The following is a 23027-nucleotide window of genomic DNA, read 5'->3' on the forward strand; positions in this document are numbered from 1 at the left end:
GTTGGCCTCAAGACTGGTTTATCACAGCCTCATTCAATTTGCAAAAAAGGCTCTTAGAGTGTTGTTGATCTTGTACAGTTTCTGACACTCCAGGATCCACTGAGTCATAGGCTCTCTGGTAATGAATCTAGGCAGTACACAGGTTTGTCTGCCGGATTTTGCAGTTCTATCAACCAGCAGCTTGTGTTTTGTTGCTCTGGTTTACTTACCAATGCCTTTCTCTGCTGCTGCCATGTATTAACCCATGTGCCCACTTATCTTAGTAATAACTATGATGCCGACAGAAGCTTCCGTGTTGTGGAGAGACAGGTTATTTGCTGATAGTTGGATAGGATTATTATCTTCTTGGGATCTTTCAGGATCCGGACTATTCGTTCCTTCCCTGAGCAGTAGGTTCATTTGTTTTGCTGGGGGTTCATAGAGTAAACTTATAGGTTTTATAACGAGTAGACGTAGAATATGTCTGAGCCAGGTGCTGTCCAGTTCTTTATACCTTAAATTCTTTCTTTGATGTCTGCTACTGTGATGGTTACTGGACCTTGTTCAGGGAGGATGCTGTATAAATACTGCCTGGCCAAAATAAATTAATTGTCACCAGAAAAAGAAAAAAAAAAGAAAAAAAAGGTCACACTTTAGTATTTCATTTGACCACCTTTAGCTTTGATTATGGCAGCATTCACTGTAGCATTGTGTTGATAAGTTTCTGCCATGTCACAGGATTTATTTCCACCAGAAAAGCATTAATATTTTACCAATGTCTTGTATTGATGATGGGAGAGTTGGGCTGCTGCAAAAGGCTTTCTACAGCACATCCCAAAGATTCTCAATGGTATTAGTCTGGACTCTGTGGTGGCCAATCCATGTGTGAAAATGATGTCTCATGCTCCCTGAACCAGTCCTTCACAATTTTAGCCCCATGAATGCTGACACTGACATCTTGGAATATACCCATGCCTTCTGAAAAAAAAAAATCCATTTATGGAATAACCTGGTCATTCAGTATATTTAGGTGTCAGCTGACCTCATTCTTTGGACACATAATGTTGCTGAACTTAGACCTGACCAACTGCAGCAACCCCAGATCAAAGCACTGCCCCAACAGGCTTGTACAGTAAGCACTCGGCATGATGGCTGCATCACTTCATCCGCCTCCTTTCTTACCCTGATCCTCCCATCACTCTGAAACAGGGTAAAACTGGACTCATCACACCACATGACACATGATATTCTTTTTTTATTCTTTAATATTAAAGACAGGCATTGAAGCATTGAAGTCAAAGCACAGTTCCTTCCAATGTGCTGTCAACATTACTGACGTAAAACTTGGTCTCATTAAAACTGTAATTTCTCCTGTAGAGGAAATTATTTGTGTCTCAATTTGCATTAGACCTCCTGCTAGTTCGTCTGATTTGAGCGTGTGAATTTGTCTTTCTGTCTTTGTGTGTGCAAGTCACACTTGCACTTGTATATACTGTATGTGCGAATGTGTGATGCAGCGTGTTTTCTGTCTGCCAGTCTGCAAATGTCCAAGCAAGTCAGTCGTGCGCGTGTTTGTGTGTGTGTGTGTGTGTGCGTGCGTGCGTGTGCCTAGGGGGACCTGGCACACTTCTCTGTGTGTGCTTGATGAGAGGGAGAGACCTTAATACAAGCTGATTGGTTTGGTCACCAGGGAGTCTAGACATCTGCCATAGACACGGAGGAAGAGAGAGACAAAGTGATGAAGAAGAAAGATGAAAAAAGGGAGGAAAAATAAACTGTCATGCAAAAGTTTCACCACCCCTGGAGAAGAACTGATGTCCTAAATGCCTTAAAAATGAAACATTGTTTTCCACACATTAAGCAACATCATTATACTTGAAGGTTATTTTGTATTTATTTTGCATGATTTAAATTTAAAAATGAAGAAAAAGGAGGTTCATGCAAATGTTTGTGTGATAAAAGACCTCTAAGTGGTTTCAATCTTCTTATGGCCTTCTCTTGCTTTGCAGGATTCATTTCCATTCTCCACATGTTATATCCCTTCCATAAGTACATAATGTTATTGCACACCAGCTGAGATCTGGAAGACCAAGAAAAATTTGTGAGAAAGTTTCATCTTAGATTGCAAGAAAGTCAAATCAGAATCCCTGTTTTACTGCAAAAGACCCCTAGGAAGACGTTTGCAGATTCTGCAGTTTTGCACGTATAGTCTTGTAAAAGATGAACAGTCATCAGGAGGCAAGCCGAGATAAGTTTATTTGTTTAGCACAATTCAATGCCAGGGTGAGTCACACTGCTTTACAGAAAATAAAAAGCATAATTTAACTTTAAAAACAAAAGAGAAAGAAGATTAGCTAAAAACAGTATTAAAACAGGATCAAGTTTAAAAGTCAGGAAAACCATTGGCCTCCAATATCAGAAAATCATGGTTCGGTCTGGAAACAATATTGTGAGGAAGCGAAAGACAACTCTTTGAGCGGAAATTAACAAGATGGAATTTGTTTAAAAAATGGTGCAGAATTTCATAAAACGAACACCTCATCAGTGTCTGAGCAACAGGATGGAACGTTCATGGTTTGAGATTGTGTTGCAGCCAGCATTACAGAACATTTCATTGATAGAGAAAATAATAAACCTTTCTCATCCCAATGTACAAAATACTGGTATTTAATCAGGACTTATTGCATCTCAGATATGTTTAAGGTGTCCTATTTTGTTCGTACTCAACAACAGCTGAAAACATGGCAGACAACAAGCGCCACGCAACTCAGATGGTATAACAACTATCTTCCCTTTAGTTTGATTCTATTGAATTCCACATAATTCTCACTAGGCATTTACTTGCATTAAATTAAATTTTTTCATTAAATTTTTTTAATGAAGACAACAATTGACTACAAGTGGTAGTGGGCGCCATATTTAAATCTGGAATCTCGGGGTCCTCTGAAACTTACTAGTTTGCTGCTTGGAAAAACAAGATAACTATGTAATTTCCAGAAAAATTCCATGGTCCGAGGACAACTAGAACGCACCATTATTATACACATTCCTGGAGCTGTTGTCGTCCTGTGGTGTCCTAAGGCTGAGAAACCACAATTCACAAATATTTCTTCGTCCCACAGCATCATTTTACACCAGCCTTTTGTTTCACACCATCCTGTCACATGCCAGTAACTCCATATCATTGGTCATTTTAAACATGCACCATGGTTGATTCAGCAAAGACACCTAAGAAGACATTATCAGAAGAAGCCAGGACAAGAAAGAGAGAAAGTGAAAGAGCAAGAGATGAAACAAGAGTAAACATTGGGCTGACTTTTACAGGCTGGAGAGAGCTCAGAGAAAAGACAGGATGCAAGAGGAATGTTGAATTAGCCATCATATGAAGTATCCAAGTGTGAAAATCTGCCAAAGTTCAGTAATGGGGCTTTAACATTGGATTGTTACACCAGTATATCCTGGCAAAATTTGTTTCCTGTTAGTGTTAGAAAGGCCAAGACTGAAACTAGAAGTCAACTTAATATAATGAATGCTGCAAAACCTACAGAAACACCTTGAGAGTTGCAGTCTGAGGCTTTTGTGCTCGAGCTAATATTACAGCCGATTCATTTCTGACCATGCGAGGTAAAAGCTTTCTCTGTTTTAGGTTAACTCAGACCAGGGGTAGTGCTAAAGGGGTGGCACTGGTCATCTCTGAAATCTGATTGGACACCCCAGGTACAGGTCTCCCTACACCAGTTTGAAGTCAATTTCAAAGTAGTTTTCTAATTAGTGATGACAATTGGTTGCACATTTCTAGAATAGATTTTGTCCCTGTGCAAGTTTATCTACTAATTTTATGTAAGGTTGTTAATCTAACGTTAGCATGAAGCAACACAGCAGTGCTAATCTAGTTCTATGGAAGCACTATATTAATATAAGTTTATATTGGAAACCATTTTTAGTGAGTGTAATGAAGAATATCAACTCAATTAATCAAGATTTTCACATTGGAGCTTAAATTATAAAGAATGTGCAAAGAGTGCCTGACTATCCAATTTACTTAGCAAAGAAGCAAGAGCTACATGACCCATTTTAATTTAAACAGGAGGCTAGCAAGGTTAGTAGTTGAATCTAAAGTAAGCTACAACATAAAAATGTGGAGAAATATAGCCCGTTACCATGCTATCTCTTTTTTTTTTTTTTTTTATCTAAATGAGTGCCGTTAACATAACTAAAGTTACAACATTTTCTGACTCTTGTATAGGAAGGTATAAGAATAAAAGGAAAGGGAGGTATTTTAGACTTTTTCATAAAGAGGAAGAGCACAGTTCATGTCGAGACAGACCCAAGCCCCAACTTCAGCATCCTGACAGCTACCGTCATGGCGCAAGCCTTGCAAGACATTGTGGTCAAACATCAGACTCCACATAATGCACCCCAAAACAACCAACATACCTTTCTATGGACCTTTTAAAACTTGTTGTAAATATTTCCACCTGGTTATCCAGATTATTAATGTAAAGATAATTTATTTCTCATGTCTCTCTAATGTGACCACAGTTATCACAGGGGTATATGTGAGTGCATGTACTAAAGAAAGGCCCAAAGTTTCATCCTGTTTACTTAGATAAAGATGAAAGGACAAATATTTTTTCCCCATTACATACTGTACATGGAAAAGTACATTCCACCAGTAAATCCACATAAAACGGTGTTGTCTCTGATGACTTCCACACAATATCACCACCACAAATTCAACAGCTAGATGCATATAAAGAAAAATAAAGACATCGAACGATGGAGTTAAACTATTTTATTGACAGCTGAAACAGAATAACAATACACCAAATTGTGCATTTACTCGACAACAGAAAGAATCTGCAAATATATTTTTCTCTTTTCGTATCTAAATGAGTACAGTGAACAAAACTATACTTACAACATTTTCTCACTTTTCTGGTAACATTCAGGTCTTCAAGATAGTAAAACATGAGCAACTAATGAAAAGCAATGCAGACAGGCTTTTGCTGCTTAGTGCATTTGTTAACACTTATCTACAGATAGTGAAAAAGGATTACATTTTCAAATGGATGCCTAATTTTGCTCTAAAGCAACAAGTTTTTTTGTTTTTTGTTTATTTTGTTTTTTTCTGGTGTCAGACAGAGTAGAAAACTTGAGGACAGGTGTTTACCCAAATGAAGATGTGGGTCAAAAAGCAAATACATATTTGGCAGTTCTTCCCTGGATACATGCTCTCAACAAAGGAAAAAATTATTTGCCTTCAACATTGCTTCCAAAAGTTGCCCATATTATATGTCCCTGACAACTTGAGAAGGCCTGTAAAACTTTCTCATCGTCTCCCAAAACCAAAACATCACCAAGTATATTAGGGGGCTTTTGGGAAATGGCAAGATTGGAAAGTCAAAGGTTTTAGAACAAACAATTTAAGGCTGTTAATGTTCTAGATATTATGGCTTTGTATCAGAAGTGTCTACATATACGTTTTAGTTAGAGTTTAAATGTGTGTTGACACCAGTGTAAGACTGACAGTATGTGACTGATAAGCTCACACATAAAGGTAGGAGACACATTTACAATAAATAGTGTTAAGAGACAGATAGAGACAGAAATTTATGAAACATGATGGCACTTTGATTCTCATCAGGGGTCACCCAAACTGAGAATGTATTCACTCATGCTAATGTGGGATGCTTCAGATGAGAGGATTTACCAGATGGCATACGGGGGAACACTTTTATGAGGGTGATTTAGCGAGGAGAGTACAGGTGGGGGCGGGGGGTTTGTGGTGTCTTAAGGGGAAAAGAAGAAAGTTTGACAACCCCTGCTGCTACATCACAGCAGACTAGAGGAAATGTGTTGCTTTTGGGATCCACCAACCACTGTTTCATGAGAGCCATGGAGGAGGTGCATCTTGCTTTCATCCTCCCACTCCTCCTTCCTTTTCCCCAGGATAAAACATGATTTATGTCTAAAAATGTACACACTGTCACTCCAAAAGAAATGGACACAAAGTCTCTTTCTAATGAGTAAAACCTATGTGCTTCTGAGGAAAATTATATGGACTTCAAAGGGATTTGCTTTTAGGTTGCTCATCTGCAAAAACAGACACAGACTTTGTCTGTGCACCAGCGTTTGCTCTGGGTGAACCACATGCACAAAAATAGATGTATTTTACTTGTGAAACCATTGTAGATATAGCCTTGCTATTTTCAGGGTGAGCTGATTGATGTCTCTAGAGGGGATTAGATCCTGCACATGACCACAGACCAGGACTAAAACACAGGCTGGCTGCCTGCAGACATGGAGTGCCAACATAGTCAATTGTTTGAGTGGATGTTCTGTGTGCTGAGGCACTTTATCCACTTTTAAATAAAATGGAAAAAGTGATAATTGCTCTTTGAACCTGTTTTAATTAGCCACCGGAACTTGCAGAAGTAAAACCATGCATCCACATTAGGTTATAACCGTCTACAATCTGCAATGGTTCAGTGTATAAAATTTTGACATCAGCTCTACTTTAATGCCTTTGTAGTGTTTTGAAACTTTAAATTCTATCCTTTCTAGCTTTTTTCACATTTGTCTATTTAAAGTAACCACATGGTGAATGTGAGATGTGACAGTCAGTATGGCAAGTCACATTGTGTCCAGAGTATGCTTTCTAAACATTAAACCCCCCTTTTTAGTGGTCAGTATTCAAGTCACAAGAGCTGCATCTATAAATGATTAATTATCATGCTTATCATGGGTGAGCCAGCAGGCAGTCCACTGAGTTGGCCAGAGAAGGAGCGTAGCACTTAAACACTAAGGCAAAATGGTTTCCAAGCCATTAGCTTTGATTGGAATGTAGGGGCGCATCTTTTACTCTGAACATCCATGGAACCCACCAGTTCATGCTGTTTATCTCCATTTCTTTAATTTCCTGAGCACATCTGTTGTTATGTTCAGCTTACAGTTAAAAGTTAATGCTCAGTCAAGTGACGTTGCACCTGATGGGCAAGAAAACCTAAATAAATATGAACAGAACACTCTGGGTGTCTCATATGTTTATCTGTGGATGGTTCTCCCTACTGGTGCGATGTGCAGATATGTGAGATGCCACCGATGCTAGCAGAAATGTCTGTTTTACAGAAATGCAACCTAAACAAATGCAAAAGGACAACAATACTCAGGTATAATTCTCACACTTGATTACATTTCCTTTCTCTTTTTTCATTTTAATCTGTTGATTTGAAACCACAAAGTACCATAATGTGCATCCAAAAACAACACAGAATAGCATAGTTTTTTAAGTTTACAAAGTAAGTCTTGTTTAGAAACAGGTCAGAATCTTTGAATATCTATGCTGCAAAAAAAAAAAAAAAAAAAAAAAACCTACTTCTTTTGCTATGTACGTTTATTTAAGCCCAAACTAAGAAGCTTGGGAAAACACAAATATCAGTGTATGAGAAATAGTCATTTGAAATATTAGTAATTTAAAAATTAATTAAGAACACACAAACATACTTGTTTCCATAGATGACACTTATACTATAGGTAATGAGTTGACATGGTGAATGTAATACTTTTTTGCTTCCTTTTAATAAGATAGTGTGACAATTCTTTGTCCTTAGCCCTGACAAAATGTATATTGTGTGTTTTAAGGCCTCTACTTAACATTACAATTGATAGAAGCAAACATTTTAACATCCAAGTAACAGACACAATCAAAGGGAATGCAACAGTACATTTTTGGTGCTGAGTATGTGAACTATAACATGTACAGTTTAATAGCTCATTCATTTGTCCTTACAAGTACATCATCACAAACAAACTAAAAGAACATTTTTGATGACCAAAATTAGAGAATCAACTCCAAAAAAAAACCCAATAATTTTTAAACCTGTCTGTGTTGTTGGCACATATTCAGTCTCTGACAAACAATGAGTGAATAAACATTTTTGCCAATGTGAACTGTATATGTATTAATATCAAATGTAAATGCCAGAGTGTGCAGCTGCAGCCATCATAGAGAAGTCATGGTTCACTGCATGCACAAGGTACTGCTGCCAGGAAAGGAAGTGTAAGAGAAGCTGTTTAGGTTGTACACCCAAGTGATTGATTCATTCTTTATCAAATGAGTTGCTTTGTGTTATAGAGGGTGCTACCAGTTAAACATGGATAGACAGGACATTTATTATAACTTTAAACAGAATATATAATTCTCATTATGATTTTTATTGAACTAAACCCAGATCACGTAGTAATTCTGTGACTTCTGTTTGAGAAAGGCAGCAGTCATGCCAGCAGACTGAAACTCTGCCTTACTGACTGAATACCAAGAGTATCAATGTTTTTGTTTTCTTGGTCCTAATCTGGAAATGAGCCCTCAAATAAATCAAAATTTTGGCTCCAAAAAACAGAAAGAAACACATTGGATTATGTTTAGAGGAATAATTTTAAAAAGACTTTAACATGTATATGTTTAAACTGACTTTTCTAAAAATCACTTCAGTTTAGAAAATAGTTTATTTTGTTCTTACTACCTGGCAGTTTAATTATTAATGTTATATTGACATATGAGTTTCAATGTAATTCCATAAAAAATCTGCTTTATTATTCTTATGTTTAATGGGAAATTGAACTTTAGCTCATTCATTTTTTACATACTCTGAGACCAGGTGACCCTCCCTTTGGAATGAGTTAAAAAAAAAAAACAAGAAAGGAAAAAAAGGACTAAATTGAATGATCATACATGTATTGTACAAAATCCCACCTACATACCAGTTGTATGACCATTCAGTCATTTACTTCCTATACCCGCTTTATTCTGTACAGGGACAGACTCTGAGGTCTATCCCCACGGTCGACATAAACACTCACTATCACACATTACAGTCAATTTTAAAATAAAAAACTAACCTAACACACATGTTTGTGGGATGATGGGAGGAAGCCGGAATAATGCAGGAACATGGAAAACATATAAACACCAGAAAGAAAGGCCCCTGCCAAGATTCGAACCAGAAACGGTCATAATGTGAGAGGAAACAGTGCTAAAAACTACACCAATGCACCTCCCATGTCTGGACCAAATAAAGTAATAATAATAATAATAATAATAAACTGCTTTCCTGGAAAACAATACAAAGTGCTACTCATGCATCCTGGGCTCAGAAAGGTCCAGTGAAACACTTTCTTCCATTTTGATTTTCAGCATGGTTGATTTGGAATAGTGGGTGGAGCCTGATCGGCCCCTTGAACCTTTTTTAACCTCTGCCTCAACTTTTTCATCAAAAAACCGGCTAATTATCATTAATGTGTTGATGTGATTACAGTCATGATACATACAAAACAGATGCCACATAAAACTTAAGATTTCTCATTAAATATTAGAACTGACAAAACTGACTGCATGAAAACCACAAGATAGGTTTGTGTCCTGGGTGGAAATAATGACAGTGACTGGATGCTTTATTGCTTTACAGAATGTGGCTAATTTGTTTGGAAACAGAGCATTAAAATCCCTGCATCATTGCTACTGGGAAAGCAGAGACTGATTTTTGCAAAGTTTCTAAAAGAAATTTACTCTCTACTGGGCGATCAGTTTCTGAATCAATTTGTTCAAATCTTCACTCTAAGATTAAAGGAAAATTGGCAAAAATAAATACATATTTCAATTTTACATCTTCCCTCTGTGATTTATTGATAAGAAAGAAGTTAATACTAAAATTTCTCAACTTTGTGAACATCAGAATGAAATTGCTACATAGATATGTTCCTCAGCTGATGTTGCTTCGGAGACCAACACACTTTTTTTTATTTTCTCATCCTTCTTTGTAGCTTATAGCCCATGCTTAGTCTTGCTAATTAATTTAAGTTTTAATCAGTCATGCGGATGCTACGAGCTAATGCTACAAGTCTTATAATAACTAGCAAGGATGTCACTTCCTTCCCACTGACTTTAGACATTTATCAACTAAATCATTACAGATTAACTTTGGCTCACTCCAAAAGACACTAAAAATAGTAATATTTACATATAAAACGATATTAAGAATCATAAAGTGCCAAAATAAAAATACATGTACTTTTAACTCAAAATACAGTGTGCACATTGTGTTCCCTTTAAATTCATCCCATGTTTGTTTTCTTTTTTGAAAGTCTTTAAAACCTGATGTCAAAGCCCATTCGGATCCTTTGTTTGGATGATGCAAAGCACATTGCGTGCTCTTTCCTCCTTTCTTTGCGATTCCTCCCTCTCTTCCTCCCTCCAATCTGAGTCGTAGCATGGCTAATCACCAGGTGGCTTTCTGTGGACTGGAGCTGTAATTTAGAATAAAAGGGATGCTACTCTTCTCAGCCTGAAGACTGCTGTTACATGTTGTGAGTTGGTGTTTCTGTTCCTCCCTCCCCATGGCACATGCCACAAGGTAATTGAAGAAGAGGAAGGAGAAGACACTTGCTGGTAGAAATTGGCACTGTAGAAATTGTTATTAGACAACTCTTAGCCAAAGCTAAAAATAAATAAATAAATAAATTAAAAGTGGACAAATAAAAATCTACTTCTAGAGTATTAAATAAAGAGCATTCCCAACTACAATTATACACAGCAAGTTGTCTTTTCTTTATAAGCCAGGCTAGGGTTCTCATAGATATTCATTTTGTACCAGCTGCTGTCTCAGAGCTACAACTCAAGAACTAGACTGACCCTTACACTTGGTGTGACCTGCAAAAGAAGGTTTAATGTCAATATTTAAAAAAAAAAACACAGAGCAGAACCGAAGAATGGGGACAAAGCTTTAACATTTCAGGCTCTTTTTAAGCCCGACTGTTTCATGCTGGGTACAAGCTGGAAAAAAGGGTTCAAAAAGATTTAAAACTGCTAATTTCATGCATTTATAATTTCATGCTATCATTAGCTGCTATGTGTTTAAACAAGTCCATAGACTTAGAAAAAGCCACAGGCCATAGAAAAAAGATTCAGATAATCAAACTTTTAATAAGTAGCCCTGGTTGTACTTATGTTTGGTAGCATCAGGAGGAAATCTCTGATCTGCTTTAATTGATGTGCTACTACCTGATTAAACAGGCAGCTTAAATTTTAATTTTCAATAACTTTCATTTTGTTTGTTTTGGTAATGCCTCAAGGTTGCATATTTTCATTCCAGCCAATTGCAGTCCTGGCTAATTTGATTGAAAAGCACCCTCAACAAAATATGACTGAGTCATTGCTTGCAGACTGCGGAGCCATAACTGCATGTGATTTTGGGGATTAAGAAAATGTAGCTACTCATGAACTAACATGCACCTGGCATTGCAGGTAAAATGTAATGAACTGCTGCTCTAACAAACTGGAATCAATAAAAATCAGTACTACGCTGAATTCTCAATTTTAGACCACGATTTAGATCCTTCCGGGAGTTTGAAGAGGCTTTCATCAAGTTTACTCCACCTGCATTCTTAACATTACAAAATGAGTTGAATAATCATGGGCCAAACGAAGAGCACACACAAAAACAGACAAACAAACAAACAAAAAAAAAACAAACAAACAAACAAGCATCTTAAGTATTTGAAGCTGAGGTGTCCTGGTATGTTACAACAAATAATTCCTTAGTCCTGCTGCATGCACATCCATTATCCATTCACCATCAGTTAGACTGGTTTTGCCAAAAGTCTTATGCAGCCTGTCTTTTTGTCCAAATTTGTGGATAGACAGACAACACTCAGAGGTTGTTCAGACCCTAATGAGGACGCAGAGAGATGGCATGCAGTCCTGGGAATGAGAAGTGCATGTAGGATGTGAAGAAGGCGAGAAGCTGAAGCAAAGCTGAGCCCGCTGTATACTGTGGTCCCAACAGAATGTGATCGGTGTTGGCAACCGAATCCTGCTTTGAAGTATCTCATTAGGCAGGTTTTTGTTTTTTTGTTTTTTTTTTCCATCAAAAGATCTGAAGACAGCTAAATTTCTCTTGGAGTGTAGGGACACTTGTTCGCAACAGCACAAGAAATGCACTTCCCATGAGTCTTGGGAAACAATATGATACAATATTAAAAGAATTTTTATACATTGCAAATGAATGCAGGACAACCAGCTGATTTGTAATGAATCCCTAGAATGGTTGGACCTGTAAAAGTGCCCTTGAGAGATAGTTACATTACCACCTACCTGCTCTGGGGGCAGTAATGCCTGGCTGACCCAGTTGCAGGACAACAGCATATATAAAAACATGTGGTTTAGCAATAGCATCTCAGTTTCACATGAGTCTTATGATCTGTCACAACAGGGCCCAATGGTGCTCTCCAGGGACATTTGGGACGAGTGGCGAATGAGTGGGGCCATTCTTGGGTCCACCATTGAGGAAGTAGGGAACAGCTTATACCAGCCAATCACCATTGTGCTGAGGTCCAGCTCCTCCAACAGGATTCGAGCTACACCCATGAAGCATTTGCGATCCATTCGTCCGTAGTTTCCCCAAACAATCACCTAAAGAGAAAGAAAGGAGGAAAATCATGGTGTATTTCTAAAAACCAAAGATCACTCGAAACAGATCTTTTGCTGCCGAGGTTACAGGTAATTAATATTCCATGTTAATTATCATAACTACATATTTGGTTTGGGATTACTTCAGCAGCAAAACTGGTTCATAAATATTTCCCTCTCTTACAGAGCAGGCTGATGCGTCAAAGTAAATAGAGAGGTTTGCATGTGTTTGTCAAAGGAAGGGATTTGTGTGTTTGTTTTTGTATTCAGTGTCCTCTGTCCCCGATGTCCTGATAACATCAAGACCCATCTCAGATGGCACCATATCTTGTCAGGTGGTAGACAAATAATCAATATCCATCAGTGCATATGTTCTCTGGTGTGGGGGTCTTATGTGTCTGTGCATCCCAGCATACCAAGTGTCTGCAAGCAATTTCCATTGAGACTCTGGGGCCTGTTTCAATCTGTTCCCTTTCTTTTCTAAAGAAGGAGAAACTGTTGGTCTGCCTATGATCACTTATTCAAAGAGAAGGTCTGACCTCAGCTACAACAAATTAGGAAAAACAAAGCGAAAAATGAGATGGAGAAGTGAATGATCAAAGAGCAGAAAGGCGGTTTTAGTGTTTAGTATGACAAATGGAAATGCAGAGCCACATAAGCCAGCCTTCAAGTGAGCTTCAGAACTGAACCCTCTGGGATGAATGAAGAGATGTCAGAATCCCATAGTAGGATTAATCCAATTACCACTCAGGTCGCTGTCATAGCCATTCACACTGACAGAACCACACACCAGCAACTGGATATCAACACAGGCCTATTTTGAATGCCAACAATGGCCGATTCAGCAAAGAAATGCAAGAGCGCATCAGAGGAAGCCAGGAAAAGAAAGAGAGAGTAACAGAGGAAGGGATGAGACAAGAGTCAACATCGGACAGATTTTACTGGCTGGAAGGAGCTCAGAGGAGAAACAGGATGCAATTCGCATGCTCAGTTAGCCTTTGGTACATTTGAAAGTCTGCCAAAGGTCAGTATGGAGCTGTTTATTTCACCCTTGGCTTTCATTCTTGAATGTTTCCTTTAAAAAACACCATAAGGAGTCAAGAGTCAAGTTATTTTCTCTACACATTTTTTCTTTCACCCATTACCTAACCTTAAGCAATACACATGCAACATATGATTAGAGCAGTGCTCTCTTAGATTTTAATGATAATTTGAGGACTTGGCTATTTCTAACACATAATTGCACAAACATATTACACATATTACAAATTCTTAAAAATAACCGATAAAACCCTGAAAGAATTATATTTGAGAAATGCTATTAAGCTCATATTTCACATTGTAATACCTTGCAGCAGATACTGTCTTTTTATTATTTTGCCAAAAGCTATTTAAATCTATTCAAAACAATACTGACCTTTGACAGAAATTATTTATTTCCAAATACAATTAATGTGTTTTGTGTTCATTCTCTGACTGTACCAGAAAATCATGTAAAAGCAACAACTGAAGTAAACAAAAACAAAACATATGGAGAATTTAGTGTAGATGTGTAAATCTGCTTTTGTCTAAAATTATTGTCTGTTTGTCATGTGACATGATTTTTGGAAAGGTCTGGAGGCAATTAAGGAAAGTCTCGGTGTGGACTCTTAATCAGCTTTCTAAATGTGCAAAATTGAGAAATGACAAATTAAAAAGTGCTGCTGATTTCAGCGATTTTCATTATCCGGTGTGAATGAGTTTGACGAAACTTGAAGGACAGCAACACAGCCAGCAGATAATTAAGAGGGAGGCATTTAGTGACTAATTACGGAGTGACAGGAGCAGCAGAGCCGGAGGCAGAGCTGCAGTCCTCTCCACCGTACACATCACTGTTTCCCCAGCTCATTACCGATGGAGCCTGACATGCAGGTTCAGGTTAAAATACTTGCTTAACCACAATGAAAGGAGACAGAAACATGACTGTAAATGGATTGGGCCAAGAGAAAAAGGAAAAAAAAAGTTTCAATAACAAGAGCATCATATCATGAGTACCATATAAAAAAAAAGAAAAGGAATAAGTAACAGAAAAAAATTAAGTTAAGAAAACAATACATATTAGGTAAATGATTAGACAGAAGAGCAGTAACAATCAGTCTGTGGCTCTTTTGTGACTTTTTGTATTGAAAGCTGCCTGTGTTCTTTCAGGTCAGTCTACAAATGCCAAACACTGGTTTTCATCTTCCTCTGCTGTAGATCGTCTGGACTTCACCATCCACACTTTTTTCACAAGTGATGTGGAAGTTAATAGAGTTAATTATTGACATGATATACCCAGAAGATTTTGTGATCTTAGAACAGCAATTTTCTGTGGGCAGCAACGTCAGACTGTCTGTCATTCAGACCAACTCTTGGGTCCAGAGTTTTAGATCTATAATGTTTATGACCAAAAAAACTTCTGTACATGCATCAATGCTTCCCAAACACTGAATCCAAATAGCATTCGTAATGGCTGCTGTTTATGTAAGTTAACTACTTTGAAAAGCATTAGAGAAACTGTTACTCAATTAATCACATTTAAACATTTAAACAAAACGTGATCCCCCACCCCAAAAAAAAGTCATGAATAAATGCCGTCACTTTCAATTCCTGTGATACCAATAATTACATTATTTCAAGTACAAACATTATACACTGATTTTCTCCCGCTACCCTACCCACCACTCGAACCTTAAACACTTCAATGAAATTAAATGATAGTTACTAATGAAGAAAACGAAAGGTACTGATATCAAGAATTGGACAAGAATAGCTGCATAAAAAGATATATCAATCTTAAACTCATCTTTTAAGTTAGGCTTTAATCTGATTTGCTGCCATATGCCAAAATAAAACCTTTTGTTGTGTTCATTACGGATTCTGGCTGTAGATATTTCCAGATAGATGTTATCAAAGAATACTAGATACCAGTGGGCAAGATTAAGCGTGTGTGGTGGGCTCTATCTTACTGCATTTTTTTTAATTGCTGCTGTATGTAATGTAATTTTCTTAAAAACCCTCTAACAATTTATTTTCTTTAACAATAACTTCCAGATACCCATACGCATGATACATTTCTATTCCAAGGTATGTAAAGTGCTGCACTATGGGTATCAAGAGGGACAAGTTACCCACTAAACTAGCAATTTTTTTGTGATAATGGTGGCAGAGCTGATTTCTTCTAGTTAATCTAGTTAAATTATTGTAACAAAGTGATCATAAATGGTAAGTAAAGAAGGGATAGAGTTAGATATAACCTCTAAAAATATCAATGTATCATCAGCATATAAGATATAGAATGTTGAGTACTGTGAATTGAGAACGGGCAGATATTATCTGCTTGGCGCACTGCTTAAGCTAGTGGTTCCAGTAATAATGCAAGTAAGAGTGGACTCACAGGGCAACCGTGTTTTGAAGAACTGGAAGAGAAGAACAGAGAATAGAGAAGAGTAGAGATACAGTACCCTAATCGTTGAAAAAAATCCCTCTCCCAGTCCCATTTTCTACCTCGATTGGAAAGAGTTTTCCAATCGAGGTAGAAAATCTCGATCAGCAGGAAAAAAATAAACATGTTTTTTACTTATTCCAATCGTTTTGTAATGTATTTTTTTTCTGTGCATGCTTGAACCAAGTGGGGGTTACGTGATGTAACAAGTTCTAGGGAAAACTTGAAGAATGGCAACAGCATAACAGAATGGGACTGTGGTGGACATAATGTTTTTGTTAGAAACTGAAAGAGTTAAGGATTATCGAGCCTTTTGATGGTCAAAAAGTTCAAAATAAAAAAGAAAACACTTTTTCTTCCAAACGAGTAGGCACTGCGCATGTCAACAGCATTATGATCAAATTAAATCTGTCTACCATGTAAATACAACTGATGGGATCGCTTTGTCCAGCGTGCATGTAAACATGTCAGCAGGAATCTCCGATCAGATTGATTTTAATTAGATTAATGAAATATGTAAACGTAGCATGCTGTCACATGCCAGGTGGGATTAAACTGGTTTGATCATGTTAGCCTGTAGCACCTTGGCTTATATCTTGACATCACTGTTCAGTAATGATAAAGGTGTATAATTGCTACAACTGGTTAAGTCCTTCTTTTATTAATAATAATAGGGATATTAAAGCAATGTTAATATTCCATAGGAAAGGTGTCCTTTTCTATAGAATAGCGTATCATATAAAGAAGCAATGGCTGCCATTGCTAAACCAAATACTCCAGAATGCTAAAATAAATTCAGATGGAATCCTGTCTATTCCAGATGATTTTTCTAATTGCAATTCTCTAACAGATTGTTCTAGTTCAGGGGTCTGCAACCTGTGGCTTCGGAGCTGCAAGTGGATCTTACTGCACAGCTAAAAATGCTAAAAAAGAAAAAACTTTTTTTTTAAATAAAGACATAATAATAAATGCAGTTTTTTTTTACATAATTTTCCACAAATATCTACATCCCATAAAAGAAAGTGTGTCTATCCTCCTTTTGTAGTTTTATGTTTTCCTTTATTTTAAAACCTAAAAATAGAAATAGAAAGGTGGTTCTTCAAAAACTGGCAAGAAATTTCCCTTAATTGTCAGAAATTATAAGTTATCTTTTTTTAAAAAGGTTTTGTAACATTTAAGCTATAAACAAGTTTTATTTAGCTGGGCTGAGGGAAAAAATGGCTCTTTGGATTGTAAAGCTTGCAATCCCCTGTTCTAGTTCTTCTAATGATATAGGCTCAGCCAGTTTCTTCACCTCTTATTCAGATAAGCAGGGTAGAAATGCATTGCAGCTAGATTTGTTGGACACTACTTTTGATGTTTATGTTTGATCTTTCTTTTATATTTCTAAAGCAAATATCACAAAATGCTGTCTTGTGGCTACATGCTATGACTGTATTGTCTTACCTGCACTACTTTTCCTTGTGGGCTTTCAGAGAAGACCAGGACCTGGTTGTAGAGAGGATCCAGAGACTTTCTCACTGACTTGGTCTTCTTCTTGGCCACACAGATCCCGTTCTCCAGGAGGTAAACTTTGATATATGCCGCTGGAACAACAGCAGACAAAAAGGTTCAATGTGAAGCAGCAAGATTCTGTACCTCTATATTTTCAAGTTGGAGTTTTCAGAAACTTTGATGTTTAAACTAGTAAGATTCAATGACTTATAACTGATTGATGGCTTCTCTAACACTACAGTTAAACAGCTCTACAGAAGACACACAATACTTCCATGTCCTGAAGTCAAACACTGTTTCTCAGAAAACACATTTGCAAACAATATTCTACAATGAAGCTCACACACAACATGTGTTTTTGTCCAGTATTTCATTGTAGAGATTCAAATTCCTACAAACTTAAAATTGGAGTAATGACTGACCTTTTCCTCAAACCATAAGCAGAAGCATAACCAGTCAGTTATAAAATAATGAAACAAAACAAACAAAGCAGCTGACGGTAATGAGCCCATACTGCACATGAACTTTAATGTCCTGGGTGAAAGCCTAACATGCTCTGACTCATGGACTGCACCAACTCCCTCTGATCTTTGCCCCTCTTTATTTTGACAATTTTTATACCCTCAAGTATTCCAATCCTGTTTTGGACGTTATATGTCACCTGGAAGTTGCTGTGTTTAGCTCATACTATTTGCTGGCTTGTAGGTTGATTGTGTTGTGTCAAAGCCCCCATGTCCTAAAGAAGGTCGTAGAAGTAAAGCATCTATATTCATGAAAAAAAACATTCAAATAAACATCTGATGTTTCTGGTATAAACCCTGATAGAAAAAAAAAAAGGTTTACTTCTTTAAATCAGTCACTTTGATCATATTTAAAAGGCACATCCTTACCTGGAGGTCCCTTTGAACCAGGTTTCATGGTGAGTCCTCTGGCCTGGACAACCTCCACCTCCAGACCCCCATTCCTCTCCATCAGACCAATCTCTATATCACCTGGATGGGTCAAAGCACAAGGACTTGAAGAGTGCTTTCATATGTAATATAATATTTGAGGAAAAGCTTTTTTAATTTCTAAATGGCAACCTCTTGAAGGCAGTAATCAATGAGAACAGCATTTAATACATTTAGCACTTTGGCCACTTTTAGCTAATTGTTTTGGATTGAGTCACATTCACTGTTTTGGCTCAATGTCGACACTTTTATTATCTTTACTCATCAAGTGGCTGCTGATATAGGGGAAAAATAAAAACAAACAACTTTGCTTTAGATTTTCTCTTAAATAATAAGTAAGCAACATACACCCTGTAATTAGTGTGTACTTAGGACTTAATTTAACTCATTAGACATCAGTACCTCAAAACATTTTGAGCTAAATGCTCCAAAAATGACTAATTCATTCTGTTTAAAGTGACTGAGCACAGATGACAGCCAAGTTATTTCTGGGTTTTATGACATTATATAATGTTGGACGGGACAGCAAGTTTGGAGTGGAACTAGTCCAGTGAGTATCATTGTTGTTCATCCAAGGACACTGTCTGGCTGCCAGCATGGAAACTGACCCACTTACTGTAGATCATGCAGTGGAGGACAGTCTGCATACAATATATTCAATATATATTGTCTGGAAATGATTAAATGCAAGATATTATGATAACTACACTGTAGTAAGACACAGCTCTGATTTATGAGGTACCTTTGTGCCAACGTGAAATGGTTTTAATTGTCTTTTAATAGTTTTATGGTTGAATAAGTTAATAAGTTTTTTCGTCTTAATTCTCAGACACATTTTTAATGGAGAGACATTTCTGTTCCTCTCTGAGATTTTTTTTTTTTGCTTTTTTACAAAATATGTTAAAGCAATTTTCCTTTTACACTAAAAGATAAAAAACGAAAAATGACTTAAAGTTTTGTCTAAAGATATATACAGTAGATAGACGGTAATGCAGATTTAAAAAAAAAATGTAAATCCCACTGTGTTTCTGCCACCCAGTCAAAATGCACATGACGCATTTGGACTATTATCATGCCATTGTTTCATCTGATAAGATATTTATCTCAAATTTCACCATGTTTTTTATTTTGTTGATGAATTCACAAGGTATGACTAAGGGGTGTTTTTGAACTCTTATCAATTTGAATCAGTTAATCAATTAACTGAGCACTGTGCCTAACCAAAAAAAAAAAAAAAAAAAAAAAAAAATAGTAATATCACATTTGTGATATATACACAATTAAAATATAATGGGTCTGGCCACAGCAATTATTAAAATGGAAACCAAAAAATAGCTGGTAAGACTTTTGCAAAGCTTAAGTGATTAAATTCTCTTGATATATTCAATAATTCAAATAAGAAATGGTTAAATCTCCTATCCTGTCTTACCCATGGATGTTGTTGCCAGTGTCTGTCGTCCAACAAACTGGGCTGGTCCCATCCCATCCAGGAAGTCACTGAACTGGGCATCTGATGCCAGACACATGCCACTGTAGTTAAGACTGAAAAAAAAAAAAGAATAGAGACAGAGAAGGAAAGGGTTAAAGATGACTGTACGCCTCTTAATAAGCTAAGTTAAGAAGAAGAAGCACTAAAAAACTTATAGTTTAACAGTTGAACTCTATTTAACTAAGTTAAGTTGGGTAAAAAACTAGCTCCCTGAATCTAAACTCTCTTGGCTGTAGAGTTTCACCACGTCTTTAATTTGTGTGTATTAAACAGAGCCAAAGTGCTTTGATGGCAGACTGCCAGGTACTGTAACTATATGTGGATATGTTTGTCTGTGTTTTGTGGACAGCAGCCCACCACAGATTTCTTCTCATCCTGTAGTCCACATACACCACAAGAACAAAAAAATTTCTTCTCTGGTGAAAAAATATCAAAGAAATTTCTCTACATTTCTTCCAGAGTATGTGCAGCTTTTAAGAGAGTGTGCAAAGTTAAAAAGAAAACCATTGCACTACATGCACGGTATCACAGCACTAACTGTAACTGTAATGTCTAACAAATAATGTGTTCAGTATTGTGCTCCAGTCATAATCGCTTTACTTTTGGGATTGAAACTGATGTGACTAAAATTATATTTATTTTGCACAAAGCTACATAAGTGCCAATACATCTGAGAGGCAAAATCATAGTAATACAGTACTATTAGTGCTTTAGAAAATTATCAATAGAACTTTGAAAAATGCTCACTGTATACTAACAAAACAGCCAGTTTTATTTAGTCTTAAGATGTCAAGGACATTTTAAGATGCTTTTAGTATTTTTTGAGTCCCTGAAATCATTGCTTAGAACTTATGACTTACAACAAAGTTTCAAATTAACACAGTACTAAAAAAACATATATCCTGGAACGTGCTTTTGGCAGCAGCGAAAAAAGTAATAACAAAAACCTGGATGAATCCAGGAGAATGGAGAATGGAAGGAGGTGACACTGGAAATATATAAAATGGAAAAAATAACCTTTTCAGTTAACCTAAAGACAGTTTATTTTGTTAAATACTGGGAGAAGTGGGAAAAATACACTAAACAACATATGCCAGATAACATTTTGCACTAAGAAAAGGATTTATCTAAAAGGTGAATCCCCATATTTTCTCTTATTCTTTCTACTTACTTATTCTACACCACTAGGATATGTAGTAACAAATTGTTTCTCGCACCTTTAATTGCTGAATGATGCAAATTGCTACCACTTTTTTTTTATTGTCGTTTATTTTTTCTATTATGTAATATGTAAAAAATTTCAACCTTTTAAACACAGTCAACAAATAGTCTACCAGTTAATGCAAAGTTCCCACTTTGCTGTTATTTGTACTGTCTTTGGCAACTGAGCTTATGACAGGAAATTGTTATGGACTTGGAGCTTTCACATAAATTATATTTCACATGGTTTCAGAAACCACAAAAGAGCACCTTGCAGTTAACATATTCATGACCTCATTTAAAGGCACCATTAGTCACAGCCATGTTCACAGCTAAGGATCAATTTTACTCTTGTGAGTTTCTCATTTTGGCAGCAAAGTGGCTTCACATCAGTGTTGTTCTTGTTGACCATGTCTGCTGACTGAGCCAACAAGGACAGGCCTGAATAACCACACGTGTTACCCTCTACATTCCACTTGCTCGCTTTAGATTTTCATTTATATATATATATATATATATATGTGTGTGTGTGTGTGGCAATAAATATAACTATTTAATATAGTTAAAGTTATTTCTGTAAATCATTTTAAGATGCAAAATTATATTAAAAAAAAGCACTAAAATCGGAATGATTGAATGAAAGCTGACCAGTTTTATTTCATCCCTGTTCTGGTACCTTGCTGCACTTTTTAAGAAACAAGTAGTGTCTTTTCATATTATATTTAAAATGAATAAGGAACTAATAATCTAAACATGGTCCAAGCAAAGTAATATTAGAAAGTTGCAAAGACTATTTACTTCAGAATGAGTGGACAAACATTCAGTCGATACAACTATGCTGTTAGATAATCACATAGATGATATAGGTTATTTTATACAGACATCAGCAGTAATTAAATAGCTTCCAAATGCTATGATAATCCTCAAATTTCATTCATGTCCTTTTACTTGTATGCATGGCCTACATTTAAATCAGTGTACGCATTTCTACACAAATTATCAATAATGCATTTTACAAATTGAGTAATTCCAATGAGGTAAAAACTGTTTTTGTGTGTGTGTGTGTGTGTGTGTGTGTGTGTGTGTGTGTGTGTGTGTGTGTGTGTGTGTGTGTGTGTGTGTGTGTGTGTGTGTGTGTGTGTGTGTGTGTGTGTAAACAGGCTAGCAAAGAGTGCTGTCATGCAATAAGTCGAACAACATTAGCTGACTGGGTATTACTGGGTGATGAAATCCTGAGCTTTAGATTATAACGTTTGTGTGTGGGCCACATCTGGGGATTATGCTGCTGTTTCACAGAATATGACGTTCAATGTGCAACACATGCTGCAAACAGATAATACGCTGGATACACTACATTTCAAAATTCATAGTAGTCAGTTCTCATGATTATTGTGTGAAGCACTGTAGCTTAGAGTTGTGACTTTTTCCTTACTAAAAAAACAAAATAAAAACAAACACTAAATATTGTCACTTCAGTGTTCAACAGCACTGTTTGCCCAGTAATATTTGTTATGTTAATCTTTAATTAAATATTACATTTATTTTTTGTAATAAAGTTTAATTTGGTTGTCAGTTGCTAATCTATGTGTATGATAGATTTTCCCCCAAATATTTGTCGGACATTTAACTGCACTTTAAATCATATAATGTAATATGTTTACCTTTTTGTATCTCTTTTTTTTCAAAGGACTCCAACATCATACCCCTATGTTTATCAATGGTAGATTTAATATCAGTAAAAACCATTATACCGAAAAAACCCTTCATCAATCACCGCCATAACAAAACTTATAAATAAATGCTATAAGTTGTTTAAAAAATCAGCAAAAAAATCTTATTTCATCATGATCCAGATAAGATGCACCTTCACTGAACAAATTACAGGTAATCCATATGGACATCTGGTGACTTTACAAAAACAATACTTTATTTGTTTAGAAGACGATAGTGTTCATTGACCATATGAACACACGGATACTACACTGG

General features: G+C 36.5%; 1 protein-coding gene across 1 annotated transcript in view; it reads right to left on the reverse strand.

Moving 5' to 3' along the window:
• Positions 1-9111: 9111 nt before the first annotated feature.
• Positions 9112-23027, reverse strand: part of rims4 (regulating synaptic membrane exocytosis 4) — a 53060-nt gene continuing 39144 nt past the window's right edge. The window contains exons 3-6 of the mRNA XM_041979058.1: positions 19782-19894; positions 18293-18394; positions 17355-17494; positions 9112-12448 (exon numbers count right to left, since the gene is read on the reverse strand). Coding sequence (XP_041834992.1) covers positions 12230-12448; positions 17355-17494; positions 18293-18394; positions 19782-19894 — 574 coding nt within the window. The 3' untranslated portion in view covers positions 9112-12229. The remainder of the gene's footprint in view (positions 12449-17354; positions 17495-18292; positions 18395-19781; positions 19895-23027) is intronic.

This window comes from Melanotaenia boesemani, chromosome 3 (genome assembly GCF_017639745.1).
Source record: "Melanotaenia boesemani isolate fMelBoe1 chromosome 3, fMelBoe1.pri, whole genome shotgun sequence".
Lineage (NCBI taxonomy): Eukaryota > Metazoa > Chordata > Actinopteri > Atheriniformes > Melanotaeniidae > Melanotaenia > Melanotaenia boesemani.